We start from the raw sequence: 26,000 nt of genomic DNA, 5'->3' as shown, positions 1-26,000 counted from the left end.
TGAAATTCTGGCCGTTTCTCAAAAAAAAAGGCTGCATCCTTCGGAGGTCGCATTTTTAAACTGCATTTACTTCATAAAGACTGTCTTTTTAGAGACTAACAATTATAAAGTTTACTAATAATTTAGTTAATCGCAAATTGTTGTAATATGCTCACGACTTGCGAATGTAATGCTCAGTTAATGATCTGAAATAAACCTTAATGACGTATGCAGCCTGCATATGCGACCTCCGGAGGAGGCAGTTGCAGGCGCCTTTTTTAAATGATATTCTATGGGCATGGAGCGTTTGCGCGCTGTTTATGCGCGCTGAGCGCCTTGCGGTTTTTGCCGGCGGCCGCAGCACGCGCCTTTGAAGGAACGCTGAGAGCGGAGAAGCGCCCGACGTCATTCGCGTCTTTCCATTGTCCACTCGAATGAGGGGAGATGCGGGCCTTACGTTGTGGTGAGGGAAGTTTACAGTTGCTTTGAAGAACCGGACTCCACTCGCTCACTCTCTCCTGCGTGTTTGTGCACCTCTCATCCTCAAACAAGGTCAGATCAAGCATCCTCTTTTTAAAGTTTCTGCTAATATGACAGTCAACAGCAAAAGAGCGCACGCTTCAATATTTGATTGACAAGACAGCTGACTAGGTGGTTGCCTAGCAATATTAAAAGCCGCGTCGACACGCACTGCTCTTTTTTTTTAAAAGGCAGTGCGTCGCGCCTTGCGTTTCCAAGCGTTTAAAGCGTGGTTGGTATAATAATTAGCCTCTTACAGTGCATGCATTATATTCTGTCTTTTACTGCATTTGCTTTTTTGTTTGGGTTTCCAATAATGTTCGTTTGGGAGCTCGTATGAAGTCTGAGACGTGTTGTGTTTTTCTGTAGATCAGTGTCAGATGTGAAGTCTCAGCAGATTAAACCTTCACAGAGTTTACATGATTTAATGTCTGCATGTTAATTTCTATTGTAAAGAAATGGACGTATATTAAATATTCAAATGGATTTAAACATTGTTTGGCTAAAAAATAAGCGTTTTTTTTCCGTCTAAAGTGAAAGTGAAAGTGAAGATAGCATCCGAGACGAGTCTACTATCGCCCCCTGCAGGCATTTGTTATAATATATACATAATGCTATTTATTTATAGACCACAAATGTAATGTGTTTGTTAATGTAATGTTGTTTAATGTAACTTGGTTTTAATACTTTATTTGAACCAATTATTATTGCATCTTCGTTATTATGTAATTTTAAAGGCTACTGCTCACTTGGGTCTATTTTTATTACCCAAAAATAACAAATTACTTCATTATCAGTTAGTAAAATAATTGTTAGGGCCAGTCCTTGATTAGTTAAAACATTTAAAAATAACATGATTTCAGTTTCTTATTCATTTATTTTATCATCGAGGGTTTCTTAAAAAGTGTAAAAATATCGTCTCGTCTCGTTCTCGTGAACCCAATCTCGTGTCTCGTCTCGTCTCGTGGATTAAGTGTCTCGTCACACCCCTAGAACTTACAGCAAAGCACAAGACAACAGGTTTACTCGAGACAGCGCAACCTAGCATGAAGGTAAAGCTAATCTTTTACATTATAGCGACCAATCAGTGATCTACAGTGTTTTCGCGTATCAGCTCGGGTTGCTTGGAACCCCAACTGAGGTGGTACTAAAAAGTATTGGGTACTACATACTGCACCCATTGGAAAATCCCCCAAAAGTAAGCTGACCCGACCCAAACCATGGGGTATTATCATAGACCAGGGGTTCTCAAAGTCCGGACTCCGGTCCGGATCCGGACCCGACGGCAACTTGATCCGGACCTGCGTCCACTTCATATTACAAGTGCATTAATTTCTATGTGATTGATTAAATGTGTGCATTTGCTATTTTACAAATGCATATTAAACTTGTAAACCATTCGTTTAGTTTTTTTCTTTTTAGATTTAAGAGTATTCCTGGTCATAAAATAAAACGAGTTATTTAAAAAATTCCTGTGTGACGCTGTAGCCATCACACCCAGATATTATGCACAGCTACTTCATGTACTACGGCGTTTGATCAGTCCTTACCAATCACTGTTGGTTTGAGTCGTTTAAAACATGCATTTAAAAAAGCAACACTCGTCAAACACAATCTTAATTAGTCACAACCGTCACAACAATCACAACCGAGAGCGCCCCCTGGCTTTTGGATGAAGCGGCATTTCACCGTAATTCATTGAGAAGCATAGCAAGCATCATCAGCCAATTTATAGGTGCACCCCTAATTTTGGTCAGTCTCTGCCTACCAACCACACTTTTTTGCCATGGTTTATGCATATGATGGAGAACATACTGTGCCATTTCTCTAATTAGGTTGCTCTGTATTTTGCACCTGATTACTTTTGGCATATTTCTTGTGTTTATTTTATTTTTTACTTTAAATGCAAAATACACTTATGTTTTTCCCAAACTATTTGTGTTGATTTGTTATATAAACAAATGATTTACATAAAGTTTTTCCGGACCTATGAAAATTATGGGAATTCAGATTTGGACCTTTGAATGTAAACTTTGAGAACCCCTGTCATAGACTGTAAAAAAAGATGGACGTAGTGTCTGTGACGTCACCCATAGGTTTTTGACCATCGTTTTTTAAGCTTAAAGTAGGCGGTGCTTGCGGTCGGCATCTTGGCTGCGCGTCACGCGCATCACTCGCGGATATCCGAAAATGCGTAAAAAGGCGGGCAGTGGGTGATGCTGAGGAGACTGGTTGCTGAAACCACGCCCACCTAGCTCGACTCTAGTGACAGCAGTGGCTGTTTAACCGTCACTCAATGGCCACGCCCTTAATTATGCAGAACTTTAAGGCTTAATATCATTTAAACGGATGAGTTACAAAAATTCACCCCCTTACAGTTGTCATGAAGGGCAAACCTAGCTATACAGACAAAAACAATATTTTTACCAGGCTGAAAAAATATTATTTTCTACTGTAAAGTTGCCCATTTTAACATGGAGGTTTATGGGAATTGACTTCCTTTTGGAGCCTCCAGTGGCCAGTCGACGAATTGCAGTTTAAATCACTTCCGTATTGGCTCCGAATCCCTTTAAAAATATATCATGTGATTGATGTCTTGAGGTGTGGTAACCGTAGTATAAGCGGAATTATTGACTCCGGGCCGTTGAATTATTGAAAAATAATAATATTAATAAAATCTACTGAAAGCCCAGTTTCCTCTCACTTTTAAAATGCTGGCTACGTCCCTGTTAAGATCATGTCAAAAAATTAAATTAATGTGAAATCAAACATTGATGCTCCAAATTTCATTATTAGATTATGAGATAAGTCTGGATTTTACAGGGTAACATGATCACAGTTTTATGGTCTAGATCTTTTTAGAGATTTGAGCTTCAGCCGTATGCCCTCAATTTAATCTCATTGATATCAACTTAAACAATAAAGCGATTTCTTTATAAATGATAAATAAATTTGTGTTCTTCTTAAGACCACAAATCTGCTCGCTGGAGTGCTTTTCAATAGACAGAAGTGTAAATACACAGACTGTATGGATATGTATTGTATAATGCTTTGTGAGTTTCTCAGATCTGGCTGCGGGGTGGCTGGTGTGGGAGGGTCCAGTTGTGTGTGTGTTGTATATTTAGGTGGATTTTGCCCATGGGTTGGCGTGTTGTGGGAGGGTCTGATGGCGTAGCCCATCTGCAGGACTGAATTGCAGGTTGCGTCTGAGCGCAGCGACTCAAACTAAGATAAATAATGAGAGCGAAGCCGACTGAAATAGCTTCCCCCGTCGCCTCTGCGGTTCTGTCCTGCTCAGAGACCGTCCAGACCCGACTGCCTCGGCATACTCCTCTCTCTGGTTAGCATCCTGGCTAAATTTGTTTGCTGTGCTCCTGTAATTAAGCGTGTGTGCGCGTGTGTGTGCCAGAGTTTAGATACACGCTGGCAGCTGGCTTCACTTCACCACTATAGTTTTTTTTTCCTCAGGAGACTCACAATAGTGTTTAACAACATGTGCATTTATGTGGGTGTGTGTATTATTGTAGAAAATTATTTTAATTTAGTGCAAATGAACTCATCGGTTACTTAGGCAGACAGAAACAATAGATCATAGTAACACAATCTACACCAGGTACAGTATATTAAAAAAATTTAAATTAAAGGGATATGCCAGCCAAATATCAAAATGACCCCATGATTTACTCACACTCAAGCCATCCGAGATACACATGTCCATCATCTTTCATACAAATACATTTGGAGTTATTTAATAAAATGTTCTTGCTTTTCCAAGCTTTATAACGGTAGAAAACAGGGATCAGGGAACAACGTCTCACTTTAAACCATATAAAGTGCATTCATCCTTTACAGAAGTAATCCACACGGCTCCAACTGGCTAATGGAGGTTTTTTATGGGTAATTAATGCAAATGTGTAAGAAAAATATCCATGGTTTAAACTTTATAAACTACAATAACTAGCTTCCGGTAATGACGTCACTGCGCAGTGTACCTATGGCAACCAATGCTCACTACGAATCCTCGATTCGATTACATTTTCGATTTCTAAGGTCAAGATTCAATTAGATTCTCAATTTTTACTTTTTTCAACTTAAGTTCAAGTTTGTGACTTAATTTCGAGCGATTTCCAATCAAAACCGTGACATCATTATAAATGCTTAAATATTTTTCTTACAAAATTGCTTTATTAACCCATTGAAGTTACTTCTGTAAACGACGGATGCACTTTTTGGATTTAAAGTCAGAAGTTGTTCCCTGATCCCTGTTTTCTCCCATTATAAGTTTGGAAAATCAAAGACATTACTAAAATAACTCCAAATGTGTTCTTCTGAAAGATGATGGACATGTGTATCTTGGATGGCTTGTGGGTGAGTAAATCATGGGGTATTTTTGATATTTGGCTGGAGTATCGCTTTAAATCAGATCTCTATAATAGGTTTTAACTCTCTCCACCCCATTCCCAACAATAAATCTCTTAAAAGAAAAAAACATCAGAAAAAGCAATGCCAAAATATATTTATATTACATTTTAAAGTTATTTTTCCAAGTTATTTTTAGTTGAGACAGATCAAACGTGTTTTAGTCTAGGTCTAGCCTTAAAGGATTAGTCCATTTAAAAAGAATCCAGATAATTTACTCACCACCATGTCATCCAAAATGTTGATGTCTTTTTTTTGTTTACTCGAGAAGAAATTATGTTTTTTTGAGGAAAACATTCCAGGATTTTTCTCATTTTAATGCAGTTTAAAATTGCAGTTTCAAAGGACTCTAAACCAGTGGTTCTCAAACTTTTTCAGCATGGGGCCCCCCTTGTGTAAAGTGCATTCTTTCGCGGCCCCCCGAAAGAAAATTTATGACAAAAACAGTTCTAAAATGTAATATTTTAATTAAACAAAACATAGAAAATTATACCTAGTAGTGTTTGTTAGTTGGCTTATTATTTTTTAGGTTTAATTACACAGATTTCATGATAAATGAATGTATTTTATAAAATGTCATAAAACTGGGCCCCCCCTGGCACCATCTCGCGGCCCTCCTAGGGGCCCCGGCCCCCAGTTTGAGAACCATTGCTCTAAACGATCTCAAACGAGGTATAAGGGTCTTAACTAGTGAAACGATTGTCATTTTTGGAAAGAAAAATCAAAAATATGCACTTTTAAACCACAACTTCTCGTCTTCCTCCAGTCGTGTGACGCGCCAGCGTGACCTCACGTAATACGTCATCACGTCAAGAGGTCACGAATGACTTATGCGAAACTACGCCCCAGTGTTTACAAGGGTAGAGAAAGAGGACCGTTCAGACGTTGATGTATGTCGAATGATACTAATTAATGTCTTTGTGTCAGTTTATTGTTTAAAATGGTCCGCAAATGTGTGTTTCATATATGTAACACGTGACCTTTCTACGCCATTAGCAATTACGTGAGGTCGCGCTGGCTCGTCAAACGAACGGAGGAAGACGAGAAGTTGTGGTTTAAAAGTTTTTTTTCTTGCCAAAAATGAGAATCGTTTTGCTAGATAAGACCCTTATGCCTCGTTTAAGATCATTTAGAGTCCTTTGAAACTGCAATTTTAAACTGCATTAAAACTGTTAAGTGTTGGGGTCCATTAAAGTCCATTAAAATGAAAAAAATGCTGGAATGTTTTCCTCAATAAACATAATTTCTTCTCGACTGAACAAAGAAAGACATTAACATTTTGGATGAAATGGTGGTAAATTATCTGGATTTTTTTTGAGAAAATTGACTAATCCTTTAAGCCTTGTCTGAAAAAACAGGGGTTAAGGTAGAGCAAATGGAATTTTTGCAATTTGAAAGACCCTGGTAAACAAACGTGTCTTATCTTGAGAGGCTGCCACTACCCCATGTGATGTTACCTCTACTGCTGATGTGCATTTGGCCAAAACATAATAGTTTTACCACTATGACTTTTCTAATTTTATCAATGACTTTTCACCTCCACCTCTTCATCTCTCCGTGTGGGGGTCAGCTTGTAAAGATGTGGTGACTTAGTTTAATATACTCTGAGCCAGAGAGAGTGAGCGATCACCCGCCTGAGAGAGGGTCAAATCATAGCAACCACCCAAACTCCAGCGGTACGCTCACACTTCTGAATCATGCATTACATAAGGCCATATAACACACACACACACACACACACACACACACACACACACACACACACACACACACACACACACACACGAAGATCAGAAAAGCATTTCCAGTGCTTTACTAATGTTATCATGAAGTCTCACTCTTAAGAGAAATGTCACATGATTATTTGTTTTGTTTATAAAGTTTTATGTTTAATGTAAGCAAGAGTTCGTCATTGTGTTCATTGTTGTGTTTTTCACGTAGAATAATAATAAATCCACCATCTAAAGGTCACGCGTCTAACAGTATTTTATGCATTCTGACTTATTAACACCGTTAAAGATGATAGATTCCTTATGCTAAACATTGGCAAATTGTCAAAAAAGAAGTTTGACATATGATGGAGTATTTCTAAGCCAAACCCACTCCTCCTCTTTCCTACAAGTTTTTTTCGACGTAGGAATCTGTTGTGTAAGAAAGCCCCCAGGTACAGTGGAAGTCCTTATATGGGCACTTTAACCGGAATAGCATACGCACACACCAACCAAGAGCACGAAATCAACATCAAAACCAAAGTAGTTTGTTGTTGTTTGTGAGTGAAATATAAGCTTGTTTAGCTTTCCAAAGTACCCAGCTTTATGAAAACAATGGATATGGTTTGTTTATCCGGAATAGCAAAGGAGTTGCGCGTGTGTCTTTGTGTAACACTGGATTTCGTTGAAATGGGGCGGTCCCAACCAGGTCATGACTTGCAGGCGGTAAGTAAAACTGAACCAACTGTCTGTGTTTTGTTGGCAATCGGAAAGTAATGGCGCTTTTCCATTGCATAGTACCCCACGGTTTGGTTTGGGTCAGCTTACTTTTGGGGGCTTTTCCACTGGGTGCAGTACGTAGTACCGATACTTTATTTAGTACCACCTCGGTTGGGGTTCCAAGCGACAGGAGCTGATATGAAAACGTGACGCGAAAACACTGTATATCACTGATTGGTCTGAGAGAATTGTCACTACCAGCGTCATCGCTATAATGTAAAAGATTAGCCTTTAGAGGGTCGTGTTTTTCCGGAAACGATCGGTAGAGCTGATCTGTCCTTTATAAATCTGATAAAACTAAAGAATTGCTGAAGGATGCAATACTACTCATTAGGTACTCAGTCCAAACGCACTCCTAAAGCTTTTGACGGGCAGGCTTCCATTCAGACAATATGTCGGAAGTACCAGCACGCACCGGGTCACTTCATTCAAACAAGTGCATTGCCGCCAAATCAAAAGTGAAAGTAAAACGCTCACGGCTGCACTGGCATTCACATTGATTAACTGGTGGGAAACTTTTCACACTTTCACATCCCTCACATCTCGACGATGTCTTCAAAGCAGTGGAGGGCCTTTTTGGGTGGGCTTTTGCACCCAAAAATATCTGCACAGACCCCCTAAAAATGTTTGATTTATTCCACAATCTGTACACGAATTCATGCTCGCTTTAGTCCCCTGTAAATGAAAACTGAAGCGCATTTTTCAGGTTCATTCTGATTCCACAGCCACGGACGGCACAGTGCAGAACGAACATCAAAACACAAGGTGTGTACATTAACTGATGCTTCAAATCTCATCATTAGATTATAAGACTTTAGACTGCACAGTGTCACACATATTTTGGAAAGGCTGCACGAGACACGGCTCTCCTGTCCTAACCCCGCCACATTACTCCGTATCCTTCACTGTGGTGCCTCGGATGAAAGAGGAAAGGCAACTCCAGGTCATCCCTTTCTGTCGGCGGTCGGTTAAGTGCTTGGTGCCAACAGCGAGCAGTCGTGCCCGTGTGTCCGGCGAGCAGCAACCCCGCCTCACTGTCTTCCACCACACCGAAACGGGCACGTCTATTTTAACAACTCACCACTGAGATGGCCTTACCCATAATCCTCTACTGACCAGCTACGCCCTCCTGCCCGGCTGGGGTTTTGATAGTTAGCTGGAGTGATTACTAGCTGTGTTTAAATTCCACTGAACAACATGTGGTCACCCATTGAGATGCCACGCCCACAGTCTGCTTACCCACATTACCCATCTTTAGAATATAAAGGAAAACTTAGCGCTTTTCTGACAAACGTTTGAATTTTGTTTGTTGTCTTTCTGATAATATTTCACAGTTTTATTCTGGCAGTAGACTTTATTGTGGCACAACTGAAAAATCTGATTACATGGGCATGATTTCTCACCAGATGCCTTATGACACATCTAAAGGTAAAACACACCCACACGTATGTATGCGTAAAACCCCATTTATAAATATATGCATATTTCTCAGAAAAGCAGACCTGCGTGAGGCATACATCATTTTAATTGACTTTTTTAAATGTTTGCATATGTGATTTTGAGGGAAATCTGAAGAATAATTTTAAATATGGTACAATGTGTGAATGCTGAGACTGAGTTGTTTATTATTATTATTAATCCGAGTGAAAGATGTACATTTGTCTGGGGTATCAAAAAGACATATCGCACCAAGCTGTATGATGGGAGAATGATTTTATGGATGTATTCCTAGTTGGGTAACGTGGTAAACTTCCTGCCATACAAACCACAACAAGAAGAGAAAGGCCATCATAACCTTTAGATAATGACATCAGACTTCCTGTCTCTTAAATAACAGAAACTCTAAATGCTCTTATCTTAAATGTGGCATGTTGAATGTTTCACATCTCAAAACAAGGAAATAACCTTATGTTTTCTGTAGCATTATTACTACATAACTTTATATTAAACAGTGTTTTCCTGAATCAAGCGTATGGATTTGACTCCGGTAGGTGAAATAAATTTTTTCTGTAACAAAGATTTTGAAAGACCATATTGCTCATTGTAAGTTCAAATACAAACTTGTTGTAAAGTGTTACCATATTTTCTTTAGGAAGCAATATTTGACTGTTCTGTAACTTTATTATTTATTAAAACGTAACATTGTTTAAATGAAACTTGGGTGATTCAATGCTTTCAGTTTTAGGCAGGGGCGGCCGATGACTTCGCTTCCGAGGGGTGCAAATTTAAAATGTGTGTTCAGAGTGTTGTGTGTGTGACTTGTCATGTCAAATTATGTGTTCGGTGCGCCGCGTGTGTGGCCCGTCATTTAAAAAATATGTGTTCGATGTGTCATGTGTGTCGCTTGTCATGTCAAAATATGTGTGCAGTGTGTCGTGTGTGTGACTCGTCATGTCAGAATTTGTTCAGTGCGTCACGTGTGTGGCTTGTCATGTCAAAATATGTGCTTGCACTGCAAACACATATTTTGACATGACGAGCCACACACGACAAACTGAACACATATTTTGACATGACGGGCCACACACACGACGCTACGAACACATATTTTGACATGACGAGCCACACATGGCCCATCATGTCAAAATATGTGTTAGGTGCGTCGTGTGTGTTCCTCGTCATGTCAAAATGTGTGTTCGGAGCGTTGTGTGTGTGGCCCATCAAGTCAAAATGTGTGTTCGGAGCGTCGTGTGTGTGGCGCGTCAAGTCAAAATATGTGTTAGGTGCGTCGTGTGTGTTCCTCGTCATGTCAAAATATGTGTTCGCAGTGTCATGTGTGTGGCCCGTCAAGTCAAAATATGTGTTCGGTGCATCATCTTTGTGGCTCATCATGTCAAAATATGTGTTAGGTGTGTCGTGTGTGTTCCTCATCATGTCAAAATATGTGTTCGCAGTGTCATGTGTGTGGCCCGTCAAGTCAAAATATGTGTTAGGTGCGTCGTGTGTGTTCCTCATCATATCAAAATATGTGTTCGGTGCATCATCTTTGTGGCTCATCATGTCAAAATATGTGTTAGGTGCGCCGCATGTGTGGCCGTCATTTAAAAATATGTGTTCGATGTGTCATGTGTGTCGCTTGTCATGTCAAAATATGTGTTAGGTGCGTCGTGTGTGTTCCTCGTCATGTCAAAATGTGTGTTTGGTGCGTCGTGTGTGTGGCCCGTCCTGTCAAAATATGTGTTCGATGCGTCGTGTGTGTGCGGCTCGTCATGTCAAAGTATGTTACGTGCCAAACACATATTTTGACATGATGAGCCACACACATGATGGGCTAAATACATGTGTGCACCCTCAAAAAAGAAGTCACCCGCAGCCACTGGTTTAAGGTGAGGCCTGACTATAATATGAGCTGATCTGGCTCAAAGGTTTTTTTTCACTTTTAGTGCTTTTTAAATAAATTATCTGTGCATCTGTAGATGTATATCAATAACATTGTGCAATGGGTTATTTTCAACCCAACTTCAAAATGATTTCCAGATAGTACAAAGTGAAGTAGCAATATCTGTAAGATTGTAACTAGACCATAATAATGAAAGCAGTATTGACGTAAATGTACAAAAGAAAGTTCTTAGTTACGTTGATGTCAGCAGTCTCCCTGATGCATTTTCTTAGTTTTCTCAAGTTAAATAAAAGGTGTGGCAGAAAGTTAATTTTGGACCCTGTGTGTAAGAAAAAGACACAACATACCCAAACACACATCAGAACACATCTAACTAAAACAAACAGGTTTAGACATGAGAGTGGGCGAGATCACAGTGAGGGGGTTTATCATGGTAAAACTCGACTAAACTAGACCTACCCACCCCGAAAAAGAGAGCGAGGGATTTGTACATGTGTGTGTATGTGTGTGTAAAGTGGGTAGGAGAGGCTAAGAAAAACATTCCGGACTGGCAGCAATATCTCGGGAGAGGGTGAGAGAGAGAGAGAGAGAGAGAGAGAGAGAGAGAGGAGGTGAGGTAATATCTACTGTATGATTGTGTGGTTGGACTACATTCCCTTCCTTGTTCTTTCATGCAGTGGGTTATAAGACCAAGGAGAGAGAGAGAGAGAGAGAGAGAGAGAGAGAGAGAGAGAGAGAGAGAGAGAGAGAGAGAGAGAGAGAGAGAGAGAGAGAGAGAGAGAGAGAGAGAGAGAGAGAGAGAGAGAGAGAGAGAGGTAATATCTATGAGTGTGTGGTTGGATTACATTCCTTTCCTTGTCCTCTCATGCAGTGGGTAAGGAGACCTGAGAGAGAGAACATGAGGGGTGGTTGGTGTGAACCAGTCAGACCACTACAGGGGTGTAGCTAGCACTGACAACCACTAACACAGTGGTTCTCAAACTGGGGGGGGGGGGGTGATATCGTGCCATTTTTCTTTTAATGTGTTTTATTAAATTTAAATCTTAAGTTTGACATTGTTTTGTCATTAATTTTCTTTGGGGGGGGCGAAGGGATGCACCCTTAACAAGGGGGGGGTAATCACTGCACTAACTGAAGACTGTATTCCCTATAACATTTTTAAAAACTAAATTCACCTTGATCAGAGAGCTGGATATTGTGCGAAAGTCAGTTCGGTGGGTCCAACTGTGTCAGGGTGTATCTACACTGTACAGAATCTTTACATTTACAGGAGATTGACCTTTAACCCTGAACCACACACAACACAAGGCCTTACTGTGTTTAACCTCAGACTGTGGTTTTGATAACTGTATTATAATTGTGCAGCCATAGTAAAATGTCAAGTAGTTTAATTAAAAGTATTTTAAATTTTTTACTGTAACATCAATAGCCAGCATTAACTAGCATATAGCACGAAATCAGCAATCACAGCTTTGTTTTTAGCATTGTAACAACATTGTAATTAATTAAATGTATCAGTTAATGTTGGGGTGTACATCTCGACTGCAACATTTCAGTCGGTGTTATGTTAAGATTGGCTTTCCAGCGATCTTTTGCATGCATGAGGTTTACATGAGAATTTACTCGCGTTACTATAATTGAGTCGTTTTTTGTGTACTTTTTAAAAACTGTTATTTTACTTTTATCTAATTTTATGCTTTTTTTAAAGTATTAAACTTCGGTACAACTTAAATCATATTTGTTACGGAGTAAAAAAATACATAAGGAATAATTGACGACGGGCCATTGAATTATAAGAAAATAATGCACACCCAATTCGCGGAGTGCCGTTACACTGCGGGTGTGCATTATTTTTAAATAATTCAAAGGACCGGAGTCAATTATTCCTCTTAGGGCGAACTCACACTATCCAAACCAAAGCGTGCTCGGGCGCGTTTGACCCCCAAAGCCTGGTTTGTTTGACTAGTGTGATAACTCTGTTCCCCGCCCGGGCGCGGATTTGTTATTCGCGCCGCGCCCGGGTTGCAGAGGTGGGCCGGAGCGCGGTTCACTTGGGCTCAGGCGCGGAAGGCTGTGGTGTGAGCGCAATCGCGTCTGAGCACGATTAAAAAGGTGAAGACGTCAGTTGCACGACCACTCACCTTCATCTGCCTCCATAAAAACCTTTTGATGAACTCAGCAATATGATGACATGTGAGAGGGCTGTCTGTAATCGTGCACCAAACGACTCCGAATAAAAAACACAGACTTATCATTACGGTGGGTTCCAGTGTTATGAGAGAGCTTTACTACCTGTTTTTTTCAAAACAATCGCATCTTAATGACGAAATCGCGCCCGGACTCGGATTGATAAAAAGTACAGTGTGAGTGCGTGCACCTGGGGGAAGGGGAAGGGGTGACAATCACACTGGGGCATGGTATGGTTTGGATAATTTGAGTTCACCCTTATACCGGTTACCACAAACATTATTCTGGTGCCTATTTTTAAGACATTTGACAAGTTAGGTGTGCGGTTATGAGAAATTAATGCATACCCACAGAACATTTCTCAGCCAATCAGAATACAGCATTCAACCTACCCGTGGTATAATTAAAAAATTATGCGCAACACGGATACTGGTCGATTAATGGCCGGTGGAACGTGAAAAAAGAAGTTTAACCGCAGTGATACATTATTTTATTAAAATATGTTACAAGCAATAAATCTATTACAACCTAACTATAAAGATTGTATTTACTAGCTGACCTATTTTTTATTTATTTATTGCCTCAAAATTGCATAATTCACCTGTAAAAATCATTACATAATTGTTCTAAGTTATACATTTTTTTTTTTTTTTTTTTTTGTTATTGCCTTTAATTGTAAATTGTGTTACTTCAATTAAAAACAACTAGTTTGTGATTTATATTCCCTTGTCCTTTTTTAACTACATTTGAATCCCACACCTCACCCCAAGGTAAAAAAAAAGTACATTTAGGGCGTTTTCACATTAGCACTTTTGGTGCGCACCCGGGTTCGATTGACATCAGAGTTCGGTACATTTGGATGATGTGAACGCTGTCTTCCGAACTCGGGTGCGCACCCGCGAAACGTACTCGAGTCCGCTTAAAGAGGGTGGTCTGGGGTTCGTTTCATGTGAACTCCAGATCGGTTCGCTGCTAATGTGAGCGCAATCGTACCAAATCGCGGAAGTGAACCGCTGTTAATTACGTATTATATGGAATGTCCCACCAAAACAGACGTGTGTGTTTGTGTGCGTGCACTTACATTGACAACAAAATGCATAGAATGCGTGCTTTGGTTTTGTTTTCAAAGAAATAATACTAAAAATAATAATAAAACGCACTTTCGTCTGTCTGCCACAAACATACTAAAGTCGTTTCGATGACAACGCGGTCTGTCCGCCGACGTCAATTTTTGCGGAGGCATTCAGAAATCATCTCTCTGGTTGCAGTTAGTCAATCACACTTGTCGTCTTCTCGTTTACAGCGGTTGCCAAGCAACATGAGAACGCGCCGGCTGCAGCTTGATGATGCAAGCGTACCGCGGTTCGGATGCAAAAATAATATGTGAACACAGTCCATGGGGGGCATGGGGAGGGGGGAGCAATCGAACTCGTGTTCGGACCAGGCAATCGCACCAAATATGAAACCGCCCTTAGATTTAAAGTTAAAATGACTTGCTTTTTACTTTTACTTAAGTAAAATATCTTTAAGTAATGGTACTTTTACTTGAGTCTAATATTTTATTACTCTTTCCACCTATGGCCATTACCATGTACAGAACTCATTTTCAGATTCATATTAATTATCTACAATCGAAAATTAAATCTAGAATTGGTTTCTTATATCGTAACAAAGCCTCTTTTACTTACGCTGCAAAAATATGCTCTTGTAAAGCTAACCACTTTACAGATTTTTTGATTTTGCCGATGTTGTATATAGAATAGCCTCTAAAACCCTACTAAGTAAACTAGATTTATCATAGCACTAGTCGTTTTAACACCAAAGCCCCATACACTACTCATCATTGTGATCTTTATTCTCTAATTAGCTGGCCTTCATTACATACTCGCTGTCGAATTCATTGGTTACTGGTTATTTATAAGTCTTTATCAGGCTTATCCCTTGCATATCTTAATTCATTGGTCACGGTAGCAACTTCAATTTATAATACGCGTACTTGTAGGTTTATTTCTTTGATCGTTTTCAAAGACAAGTCAGCTTTCGGTTGCCTTTCTTTCCAGTTCTCTGCAACTAATGATTGGAATGAATTGCAAAAATCTAAAATTGCAAAAAAAATATATATATATTTCTTAAGGTCTATTTAGAGTAAATGTAATGTTTATTTTTAATAATTATATTGTATGTAGCACTACACTTGTTGTATATGGAATGGTTTTTTACTTGATTGGATATTCATTTCTCTTATGTTGTGTTGCACTGTTTCTGCCTTATCTTGGCCAGGTCGCAGTTGTAAATGAGAACTTTTTCTCAACTGATTTTACTGGTTAAATAAAGGTTAAATAATAAAAACCCTAACCCTAACTCGTATTGATCTATGCCTAGGTAAATACAGTTATAGATTCTATGGAACCTTTAAGGTTAGAGAATAGAAAATATCATTAGCCTGATATAAAATCAATGACATGACCTCACTAATATAGTGAAACCAGGATGAAGATGTTTGGCACTTATGCATTGCAGAGGGAAAGAAACACACACACACACACACACACACACACACACACACACACACACACACACACATATAGACACACACTGCAGGAAGTGGTTGGTGTTTGCAGTTTCAGCTGACACAGTGAGAGCTCATCTATGTCTCAGTCTCATTTCTGACAGTCGGTGATCACAAAGAGAGAAATGACCTTGACCTTGCGTGCATTTTTCACACTTCTGAAATGTCACAACCAGAAGCAGTATGAGATTTAGATGCACTATTGTTTTCACACCTGAATAAAAACGGTTTGTCTTTCCTGAATCAGTTTTAACAATGTTGAATTGCATACTACCATCCAGCCGTATTAAGACTTCGGCAGTATGTATACTATAAACGGATGCAAAAGTGTATGCGGAGATGATCGATATCCAAGCACCTGATTTAAACGCTCCCTCTATAGAGAAACGAAAGCGGTAACAATTTTGATTCGCAGCTAAACATACCACATACTCCAAATGTCAGGGCCCGGTTGCATAAAGCACCTTAAGTGTAAATTTCCCTTAAGTTCACCCTTATGTTTCCCTTAAACTTAAGGGTGTTGCAGAAAAAACCCTCAAGTTTTTTTCCGTTACGTCTCCATGGCAACAATAGTATTTTATAAAGACAAACCTGGGTCGCTGTCGTGAAACACTTAACGATTACTTTTACCTAAGAGAACTGTTTAAGGGATTATACTGTATGCAGCAACCTTAAATTATTCTCTTATTTGAGGGGAATTTACCCCTTAAGTGTCATACATAAGGGAAAAACTTAAGGTGCTTTATGCAACCGGGCCCAGGACATCCCTTAATTTCTAATATAATGAATTAAAATCGAGGCTTAAAGGGACACTTCACTGTTTTTGAAAATAGGCTCATTTTCCAGCTCCCTGAGTTTAACATCGATTTTTACCGTTTTGGAATCCATTCAGCCGATCTCCGAGTCTGGCGCTACCATTTTTAGCATAGCTTCGCACAATCCATTGACTCTGATTAGACCATTAGCATCGCGCTAAAAAATATCCAAAGAGTTTCAATATTTTTCCTATTTAAAACTTGACTCTTCTGTAGTTACATCGTGTACTAAGACAGACGGAAAATTAAAAGTTGTGATTTTTAAATAGTCCCCTGCTATTGAAAGCATGTTACGGCAGCAAAGTCTTTGATTATTGCGCCAGAATGAGAGTATAGTTCCTAGCCATATCTTTCTAAAAAAAATCGCAACTTTTAATTTTCCGTCGGTCTTAGTACACGATGTAACTACAGAAGAGTCAAGTTTAAAATAGGAAAAAATCTAAACTCTTTGATTATTTTAAGCTTGATGCTAATGGTCTAATCAGATTCAATGGATTATGCTAAGCTATGCTAAAAGTGTTACCGCCAGACCCGAAGATCAGCTGAATGGATTTTAAAATGGTAAAAATCAAATGTTTAACTCTAGGGGAGCTGAAAAATTGTCTCTTTTAAATTGAGTGTCTCTTTAAAGTGCACAATTTAAGCCTGGCAAACTTTTTAAAATCTTGATAAAGTGACATCGTGTGAATGACACAGTAAAGTCTTAGCGCTGTTTATCTGATTCATTGTGTAATAATCTCTGCGGCGCACACCTGCATTCACAAACACCTTACTCATGAGATTTACAGAAAAATGCCCACTCCCTTCTTTAGGTTGGTATTAATGGAGCTCCTGAACCCCTCCCTGGATTTAATGTGATAGCCGCACAGATAATGAACGCTGGGAACTCGGCCATGATACGAATTAAATGCGTTCTTTCACATGTCTCCAGCTCATATACCCCATATAGAGTTTCTATAGGCCTGTGATTCATTTTACATTAAATATAAATTCAGCATCACTCCTACATTAGTCCTATAGTACTAAGTTTTATAGTATTACCATGCTTTGTTCAGATGGGACCATGGTAAAACTTTGCTTTTAAAAAGTATGTGTTTGTAAAGTCTGAATGTAATGTGATTATTAAACAATACCAGGGAATGTGTATAAAATAAATACATATATGTATTTCATGCGTATTTTATGCATGACATGCCAACACTTTTTGACTGCAGGTACGCCGCAAGGGTTTATGTGCGTGTATGTTAGGTGGACACGTGCGGCTGGTTGCCAAATACTTCTGGTTTGGAGGGAGGGGTAGGTGGGTGTGAACTCTTGTTTAGTCTCTCTCTCTCTCTTTCTCTCCGATTCACGACACACCTTCTGTGCAAAACTCCTCTCCTTATCTCTCTCTCTCCCTGTCGCTCTCTCTCGTCTGCCTTCACTTTCACATGTTTGAGCTGGAGGATAGCAGTTTCCTGACACGGCGAGACTTCTCCTGCAACACCTAAAGGTCAGAAACCACTAGTGTCTGTCTGTTTGTTTCCCTTTGACACGCTTTCTGTCTGTCTCACCGCTCCATCACGGTCTGTAGAGGTTTACTTGCGTCTGTCACTCTGAAACATGCTTGACAAGCACTAAAGCTTACGAAGCTGAATGAGAGCAAGACGGGCACAGTCTGTGGGACCCCCCCACCTCCTCATTCTCTGTGACTTTTTAATTAGAAAGTCTAATACAGTAAAATGAGATGACAGGTCAGGGGGTCTGATGCTATCGCAGCATCGCCCAGTGTTTCACTGCAAACAGACGTGCATTTCAGAGAAATCGGGCAGGCGAATCCTGCGACGAACTTTATAAATTACGTCATTACATGTAAAGAGCAAACGTAATTGACATTTAGGGGGAAGTATGTACAGACTGACACTCGATACTGAATTAAGTTAATTAACGTTAACTTTAAACTTTCAGGTTTTCAACCGCAGTGTTGTTGTTATTATGTCACATGAATAATGAAGCATTGCAAATTTAGCTTTCTGTGTGAAGTGCATCTGTCAAAAAAATATTTTTTAAATCTTTAAAATCTAACCAATGGAAATAAGTTTTTTTTTTTTATGAAAAATGTGTTTATTTCACCTTTTGTCCAATAAATTAAATGAAATCAAATTTTAGTGCATTCTTCAGAAAAGTAAGTGCATGCAATAATATTATTAAACAATATATTGCATGTTTAATGTTTATATATATCGCATAATTAACTAAATTTAATAATATTTTTAAAATATTTTTTCTATTTTTTTCAGGGCTGTCAAAAGATTAATCACGATTAATCGCATACAAAATAAGAGTTTGTGTTTGCATAATATATTTGTGTGTTTATTGTGTGTAATTATTATGCATATATAAATACACACATACATTAAATAAAATTTGGTTTATGTATAATTTTTAAAATGTATATATGAAGAGTTTCGTTGCAAAACGAGATAACTCAGTTTTTAACATTTTTTGTCAAAACATGTTTATTATTATTATGTTATCATGTTATTATTTTGTTTTATGGTGCTACTTAGCTGTATTTTTTTACTTATGAAGGTTTAAATCAAAACAAACCAACTGCAGTTGAATTGATTTTAATTGGAATGCACAACCAAAAAAGAGATTTCTGACCAATTAAAAAAAATAGAGTTATCTCGTTTTGCAACAAAACTCTTCATATATAATATAATATATATAAAAATATATATATGCATGTAAATGTTTCTTAAGTACATACATGCATGTGTTTGTATTTATATATGCAAAATAATTACACACAGTGCACACACATATATTATGCAAAAACAAACTTTTATTTTGTATGTGATTAATCGCGATTAATCTTTGAATTTTATTTTAAAACAAAACATTTCTGAGCTGAGAATTTATTCTTCGGGTGTGAATGATGAAATAGTAAAATATGTGAATTTAGTGCGCTCAGGTAAATAGTGTAAATACAGTACACAATTCTCATTAAAGGAGCGAGAAAGAGAGAGAGAGAGAAAAAGAGAGAGAGAGCTTTGTATAGACTGGTCAGAGACACCATATATCAGGTGAATGGTCAGATGACTGTCACCATTAATTATTCATTCATTTTAATTGACGTTCCATCGGGGTACCAGATTTCCTTTCAATGCCAAGCAACTGCTTTCGAATCGATCACGATGTGTTTGCGATCTGCCTGTGTTTAACCTGACATTACGCCAGGCCTGTACGATGACACACATACTCCTATGTGATAAGACTTAAACACTCACTGTCACTCTTAAAGCAGAATTGAGAGAGAGAGAAACGAGAGCGAGTGAGGTTATGCTGGGATACGCGCCACACCTTTGTTGAGTCACCGGCACAGGGTTTATCAATGTTGAACCTGATCCGAAGCGCTCTTTTGTTACACTGTGGATACTTTTACACTGGCGTGTTCTCAAACATTTAAGAGTGCGCTGCACACCGCATGCTCTCCCCGTAGGAGGGTGTGGGAACCGAGTAGGGAACAATGATCCGGTTCTCCATGCAATTCTGATGCGACCCTACTTAAAACATGCAAAGAGCACATGTGCACATGCATAATCCCCCCCACACACACACACACGGTAGTGTTTTTTTATGTAGCGACTTTGAGTTAATCAATATTTGTTTGTTTTGCAGATTTATTGATATACGTTATAGTAATATTATTTTAAATTAAGTGCAGCTTTTCTGAATCATTCACATTATAAACACCAAAGTCACATGTAAACAAGTAGATGTGATCCGTTTTACTGGATGAGGATCTTTACTAAACCATAGTTTGGCTTAACAAGGGAGGAATAAAAGGAGTTTGTACACAGTAGATACGCTGTCATAAATAAAAATGTGATTAATTTGGAAAACGTCTTGATAACTTTTGTGTTTCAGTTTCGTTTACTTATTTGATTGAATATATGTAATTTAATTTAAAATATTGTATTTATTTTTTGTTAGCTAATCTATAAAAAAAATACAGAGGGAAAAGGTAATTTATTAATAAAATGTAACTTTTTTAAACCTTAAAATATAAAAATGCTGGGTTATTTTCAACCCGAGTTTTGAGTCAAAATGGGACAAACCCAACCCACTGGGTTGTATTTTAACCTATGCTGGGTTGTTTTAACTCATTGTTGGGTCAAATATAATTTTAATTTAAATATAGTTATCGGCTAAGTTTGGCCCTTTCTGACCCAATGCTGGGTTGATTTTTTTGTGTACTTTTTTCAAGACTTTTTTTATTTAAGTCTCTAAAATTTTTGTAGAGTCAAAATCGAAAGTTTTCACTCATTCTCTTAATTTTTTTGGAGTTGGCCTATGAAACGCTATATTTGTTCAACCGTCAGTTGTTTTTAGATTTATATGTGAAACCTTTTGGTTTCCTTGGTTTCACCTCATAAGAGAAAAAGTTTCTTCTCTGAAACTGAACAGTCGCTTCAATTTCTGACTGAATCATTTCACTTGTAGAAGGGACTAGTATAAATTCTTGTATGTGTTGAAGCAAATTTAAAAAAAAAAGAGAGATTTGGGGGTCCTGTTCACATCACAAAGAGCAAGTTTGGCGATTTAAACAAATACCATATCGCAATGTTCCTCAAATTTTCATAAAAGCATTTCTAGAGAAGACCAGAAACCGAGGGGCGTGTGTGGTAATTTAGTTAACTCTCATCTGTCAGACACTATGGAACGTCCTTACTCACCTTCACAAAGAGAGAGAGAGAGAGAGAGAGACTAACGCTCCCTGGCAATCTGTGATTAATCAACGGCAGAAAACATTAAATGTCTTCTGACTGGAATCCTTTATTATCACTAATCCAACTATTAAAACACCCTAAACTAGTTGAGAAATCTCTCAATCTCATTATTTAATAGTGCAATAGTTAACGTTGAGATGTTTACAGCTATTCACCCAATGACCTGTGCCAAAAGACCATGCAATATCATGCAAATATTTCATAGTAATTCACCAGGTCACGTGCACTTTATAAATACATTTAATTGTCATCACTATGGTCATAGTGACTGATATAAATGACTATCTATATACTCATAGATTCAGGCTCAGTTAGATTATATTAACTACGATGCATTAAAATGCAGAATTTTTATCAAAATAATTTGTTAAGGTAAAGTAACATAAAAATATAAGTTAAAGGGGACATTTCACCAGACTTTTAAAGATTTAAAATAACTATTTGATGTCCCCAGAGTAAGTTTTAGCTCAAAATATCATATAGATAATTTAATATAACATGTTAAAATGAGCAAAAATGTGCCGTTTTTGGGTGTGTCCTTTAAAATACAAATGAGCTGATCTCTGCACTAAATGGCAGTGCTGTGGTTGGATAGTGCAGATTAAGGGGCGGTATTATCCCCTTCTGACATCACAAGGGTAGCCAAATTTCAATGAGCTCTTTTTTCACAGAGAATGGTTTACCAAAACAAAGTTACTGAGTTGATCTTTTTCACATTTTCTAGGTTTCTAGGTCACAATTGTAGCACTTAAACAAGGAAAAAGTCAGATTTCCCCTTTAAACTTTTTCAAATTGTTTTTATTAAATTGTTTTATCACATGTCAAAACTTAAAATAATAACTTGAATTGACTCGCAAAACCAAGTTGTTTGAATTTTTTCCGATGAGAATACAACAAGCGTTTCCCTCGAACTCTGGTCACATGATTAATCGTCATCACAAACAGGAAATTAATTCAGTAAATTAAAACTACTCTAAAAGAACTTATTATTTTGTTATTTACTTATTATTGATTCTTTGTTTACCTTAAGTTTGTTCCACGAAAGCCGGTATCAGACGTTATCATCGGAAGCACGTGCGGTGATGCAATATGCGTCTGGTCTGAACTTTACTACCGATTTCAGTTTTTTTTAATGGTCTGACTAGTTGCTAAACTGAACTCGTCGAAACAAATACCTCGACAAAAATAACAAATGTTTTGGTTTCCTAGGTAATCTATGTGTTGTTTATTTTGCTTGTTATATAAATAAACTATGTTTAAAATAATTTGTTGTTATTTATTCTTAGCGGAGTTTACCGGAAGTTACATGTTGACCACGAAAGCCGCTTGTTTATGTTGTTACTGTCGAAACCGTCTATACAACAGCTAAACTTAACCAGATTTTACAAGACACTAAACATACTACTATACTCTCAAGTATCCACTACTATAAGTGAGTTTAACTAGACATGACCTTTACTATAATCACTGTATACAAAACGTTAATACTGTAAACTAACTACAAGACTTTGTTATTCTGTAACTTTACTGTAGTAAACTATGACTGTATACTTCTTTGTACTATCTACCACAGAGTTTCGTTTATCTCAGTTTTAGTTGACTTGTCTTTGTTTTAGTTTAGTTGGTTTAAGTTGTGTTTGATTTCAACACTTTGTGGCTCAGTGAAGGCCGGTTTGAGTTTAAATGGTTTTTTACTGTATGAAAAGTGAGTTTGTTATGAGAGCAGCTGATTGGGGAACATCTAAACTCTTGTAGGTGTTTCCTGTGTGAGAACCGTCACTGTAACCAGTGGCAACTCCCTGACTCTCTCTCTCTCTCTCTCTCTTTCTTCATGGGTAAATGGTAAAAACTGAAGAACAGACACTTTTGTAATGCAAAAGTAAAATCATCAGAGACTTTATTGAGGGCGACACACCACAACACACGTTTGCACAAGGAAACAGAGATCAATGAAACGTGCACATACACACGGGGAAAGCGGGCCGTTTTATAATGTTGCTGTAAGATTTTGGTTTTGAAACTGGGTCCACCCACTGATGTGAGAGGAGAGCATGGGGGGGAGAAAGACAGAAAGAGAAAAAATTAGTGTGTGGGCATTCATTCCCTCACTCTCTCAGCTTTAAATAAGGACACACTGATCCACCCACCCCAGCACTACATCACATACACGCGTACACACTACAGTACACACTCACCCCAACTATACATCATGGACACCTGCTCAGTGGCGCCCCCATTTAAATAGGCATAGCAAATCATGGGGTGGCACCAAAAAATCATTCAGAGTACTTTTGTTTCTGGTTAATGTAACAAAATGCTTTTAATTAGCAATTAATTGCTTTTTAAATAGTGTAGTCCTTTGCAAATAGACGTGAATGTCTTCCTCTTTATTTCGATTTTTTAAAACCCTAGCTTAAATATATTGTTAGTGTTTAAGTGAAAGTGACGCGGGACACAAGTAACAAAGCAATTTTTCAGAGCCCTGATAACATTTGCATTCCAACTATGACAGGATCTTTAGCACGTAACCATTGACAGAGCTGACAAATATCACATTATTTCCTTACCGTTTTGCGTGTGTAGGTCCAGAAAGCTGTTCCTAATTCCTAAAGCTTTTTTTGTTATAAAGTGTTGTGTTTCTGGTTTCATGTGTTACAGTACTGATCAATCTACAGGTTATTTAGTGCTCCAACACATCCTGAAGTTTGACTTCTCAGAGTTTTTCAAAATAAAAGTAAATCGTGTTAAATGTCAGGAGTCTGCCGGGACGAAAGTAATACTTGTTACTTTTGTCCTGCTGCTAATACTGTTGCATTATGTTAAAATTGTATATAATTATATAATTATTAATTGTATATAATTTCATAGTGTTTAAACTGTTATAATATGTTTTATTTTCAACAATTCAAGTTTGTACTGTCAGGTTGCTTTTGAAATATTTAATAAAACTGAAATTTAAAATAAAAATTTAATTTCATTCTTTTTTGCAAAGATAAATGACAAAATATGTTTGCAGTTACATATTAACAAGGTCACAGTCATGTATATTTACTAAAAACAACTGTAACCACAAAAATCTATCTTGTTTTGTTGTGTTACTTTTGACCCACCTTTGTGTTTCTTTCATCCGTGCTGACAAGGTCAAATGTAACACTGTGCTACTTATGTTAAAAGTGAAATTATACCGAAGTCATTTTACACTTGATCAAAATTACACCTGGTATTGATAGACAACACTTGTGAGTTTACTGATCAAAGCAAAAATATATCTCTGTTGAAAACATTATTTACGTTTTTCTGAAAAATGGTACTTTCGCCCCTTTTCTCCCCTAGTGTTCAAGAAGCGAGAAATCGCTCAATTTAAACCAAAAAAAGTGGTGCCTATTTTTATACATAAAAGCCAAGCAGTCGTGTATTATGTGAGTGTGATACAATAAACAATGTTTTATATAACATACGAAAAACTAACTTACTCTCCACAATAAGCATAGCCTGATGCTCGGGCCAGCTGACAGAACTGACTAAAGACAGATTTCAACATTTTCCTCATCCATTTGATCAAGTTTGTGTGCTCAACACGCGCAAACGGTAAAGACAGCGCCCCAAATGATCTTAAAATGCTGTGATTATCTTATTAAGTAAATATAAGCAGTTGAGAAATCAAATGCGTGTGTAATTGTAGGCAATATTGGATCCGTGGACTTTTAAAGTAGTATAAAAGATCGAGGCTATATGTAATTTATACAGTAAAGACTGCAATGCGGGTCAAGAGTGCAAGAGGTTAAGAGCGTATTCTACAGTACATATCATGCAACTTTATTTCATTTACTTCATATTAATATAGTCTTTAGTTTATAAATTAACATGGACAATGACTAAAGTTATAACTTCACTGTTTCTGGTTGGGGTGGCCATTGTCTTTTTAGGGGTGGCAGTGGCCCCCCTGGCCCCCCTTGGTGGCCCCACTGCTTACACTCACGCACACACACACACACACGCACACGCACGCACACGCGCGCACACGCACGCACACACACACACACACACAAACAAACAGTCGCACTGGCCCATCATCCAACATACACTTACCCCAACCATCCATCACACACTCACACAACACACACCCCACATCACTTACACACTCATTACAGTCCTACAACACACACACCAGCCCTAAATCGCACACCCTCACCCTGACCTTTCATTACACACACTTACCCCAGCCCTGCATCACACAAACTCACCCTAACCCATCCACATGCCTTGCAAACTTACTCAAACAGAAACCCCAGCTGAAAAGTTTTGGTATCAGAAAGATCTGCTTATGGGCCCAAATGATTGACAGCTAGGTTGTAACGTGGTGATTTGTAGAAAATTTAATTTGTGCGGCACTATACACATGATAGAGAAAGATCTCATCATTTTGGTGGGTGTTGGTCATAGATACCAGATGACAGCTGGTTAGGATTAGTTAGAGGTAATGTACAATTTACTGGTGATGATTGCAAATGACTTTTTTTGGACTTCTTAGAAAAGATCTTCTATCACCCTAAAGGGATTTGTTAACACTTACACCCAAGTGTGACACAAGTGTGATTTTACAACAGAAAACGGATGTTCTTCACTTAAAAAACTGCAACTCACTGTAACTAAATTACTACTAAGGCCTTTTACACAAAGATTACGGAAAATACATGGAAAATGCGTCCGGGGTCGTTTGATTTGTGGTTCATTTACACTGCCAATGATTTTCTGGATCTGTGCGTGCATTCACACACATACCGAAAAGATCCCGTAAAGACACGTGGCTTATTTTTCCACAGCGTCGGAAGTTTGCTAATTTTCCGTGATTTCTCTTTCGAGAAACCACGTGCGTGCATTTTAGATTATGTTTCTGCATCTTGTTCA

At 38.1% G+C, this 26,000-nt stretch overlaps 1 protein-coding gene across 2 annotated transcripts in view; it reads left to right on the top strand.

Annotated features, from left to right (window-relative positions):
• The first annotated feature begins 9,282 nt into the window (after positions 1 to 9,282).
• zbtb7c (zinc finger and BTB domain containing 7C) overlaps positions 9,283 to 26,000 on the top strand; it is a 34,011-nt gene continuing 17,293 nt past the window's right edge. The window contains exon 1 of one of the 2 annotated variants that reach the window (XM_065243799.1): positions 9,283 to 9,393. In XM_065243799.1, the coding sequence (XP_065099871.1) occupies positions 9,315 to 9,393 (79 nt within the window). In that variant the 5' untranslated portion in view covers positions 9,283 to 9,314. Of the gene's footprint in view, positions 9,394 to 17,671; positions 17,810 to 26,000 lie in introns of those variants that run through there. The other variant, XM_065243801.2, reaches the window with a different exon arrangement.

Source organism: Paramisgurnus dabryanus, chromosome 18 (assembly GCF_030506205.2).
Source record: "Paramisgurnus dabryanus chromosome 18, PD_genome_1.1, whole genome shotgun sequence".
Taxonomy (NCBI): domain Eukaryota; kingdom Metazoa; phylum Chordata; class Actinopteri; order Cypriniformes; family Cobitidae; genus Paramisgurnus; species Paramisgurnus dabryanus.
This window is presented reverse-complemented; position numbering and strand designations above follow the sequence as displayed.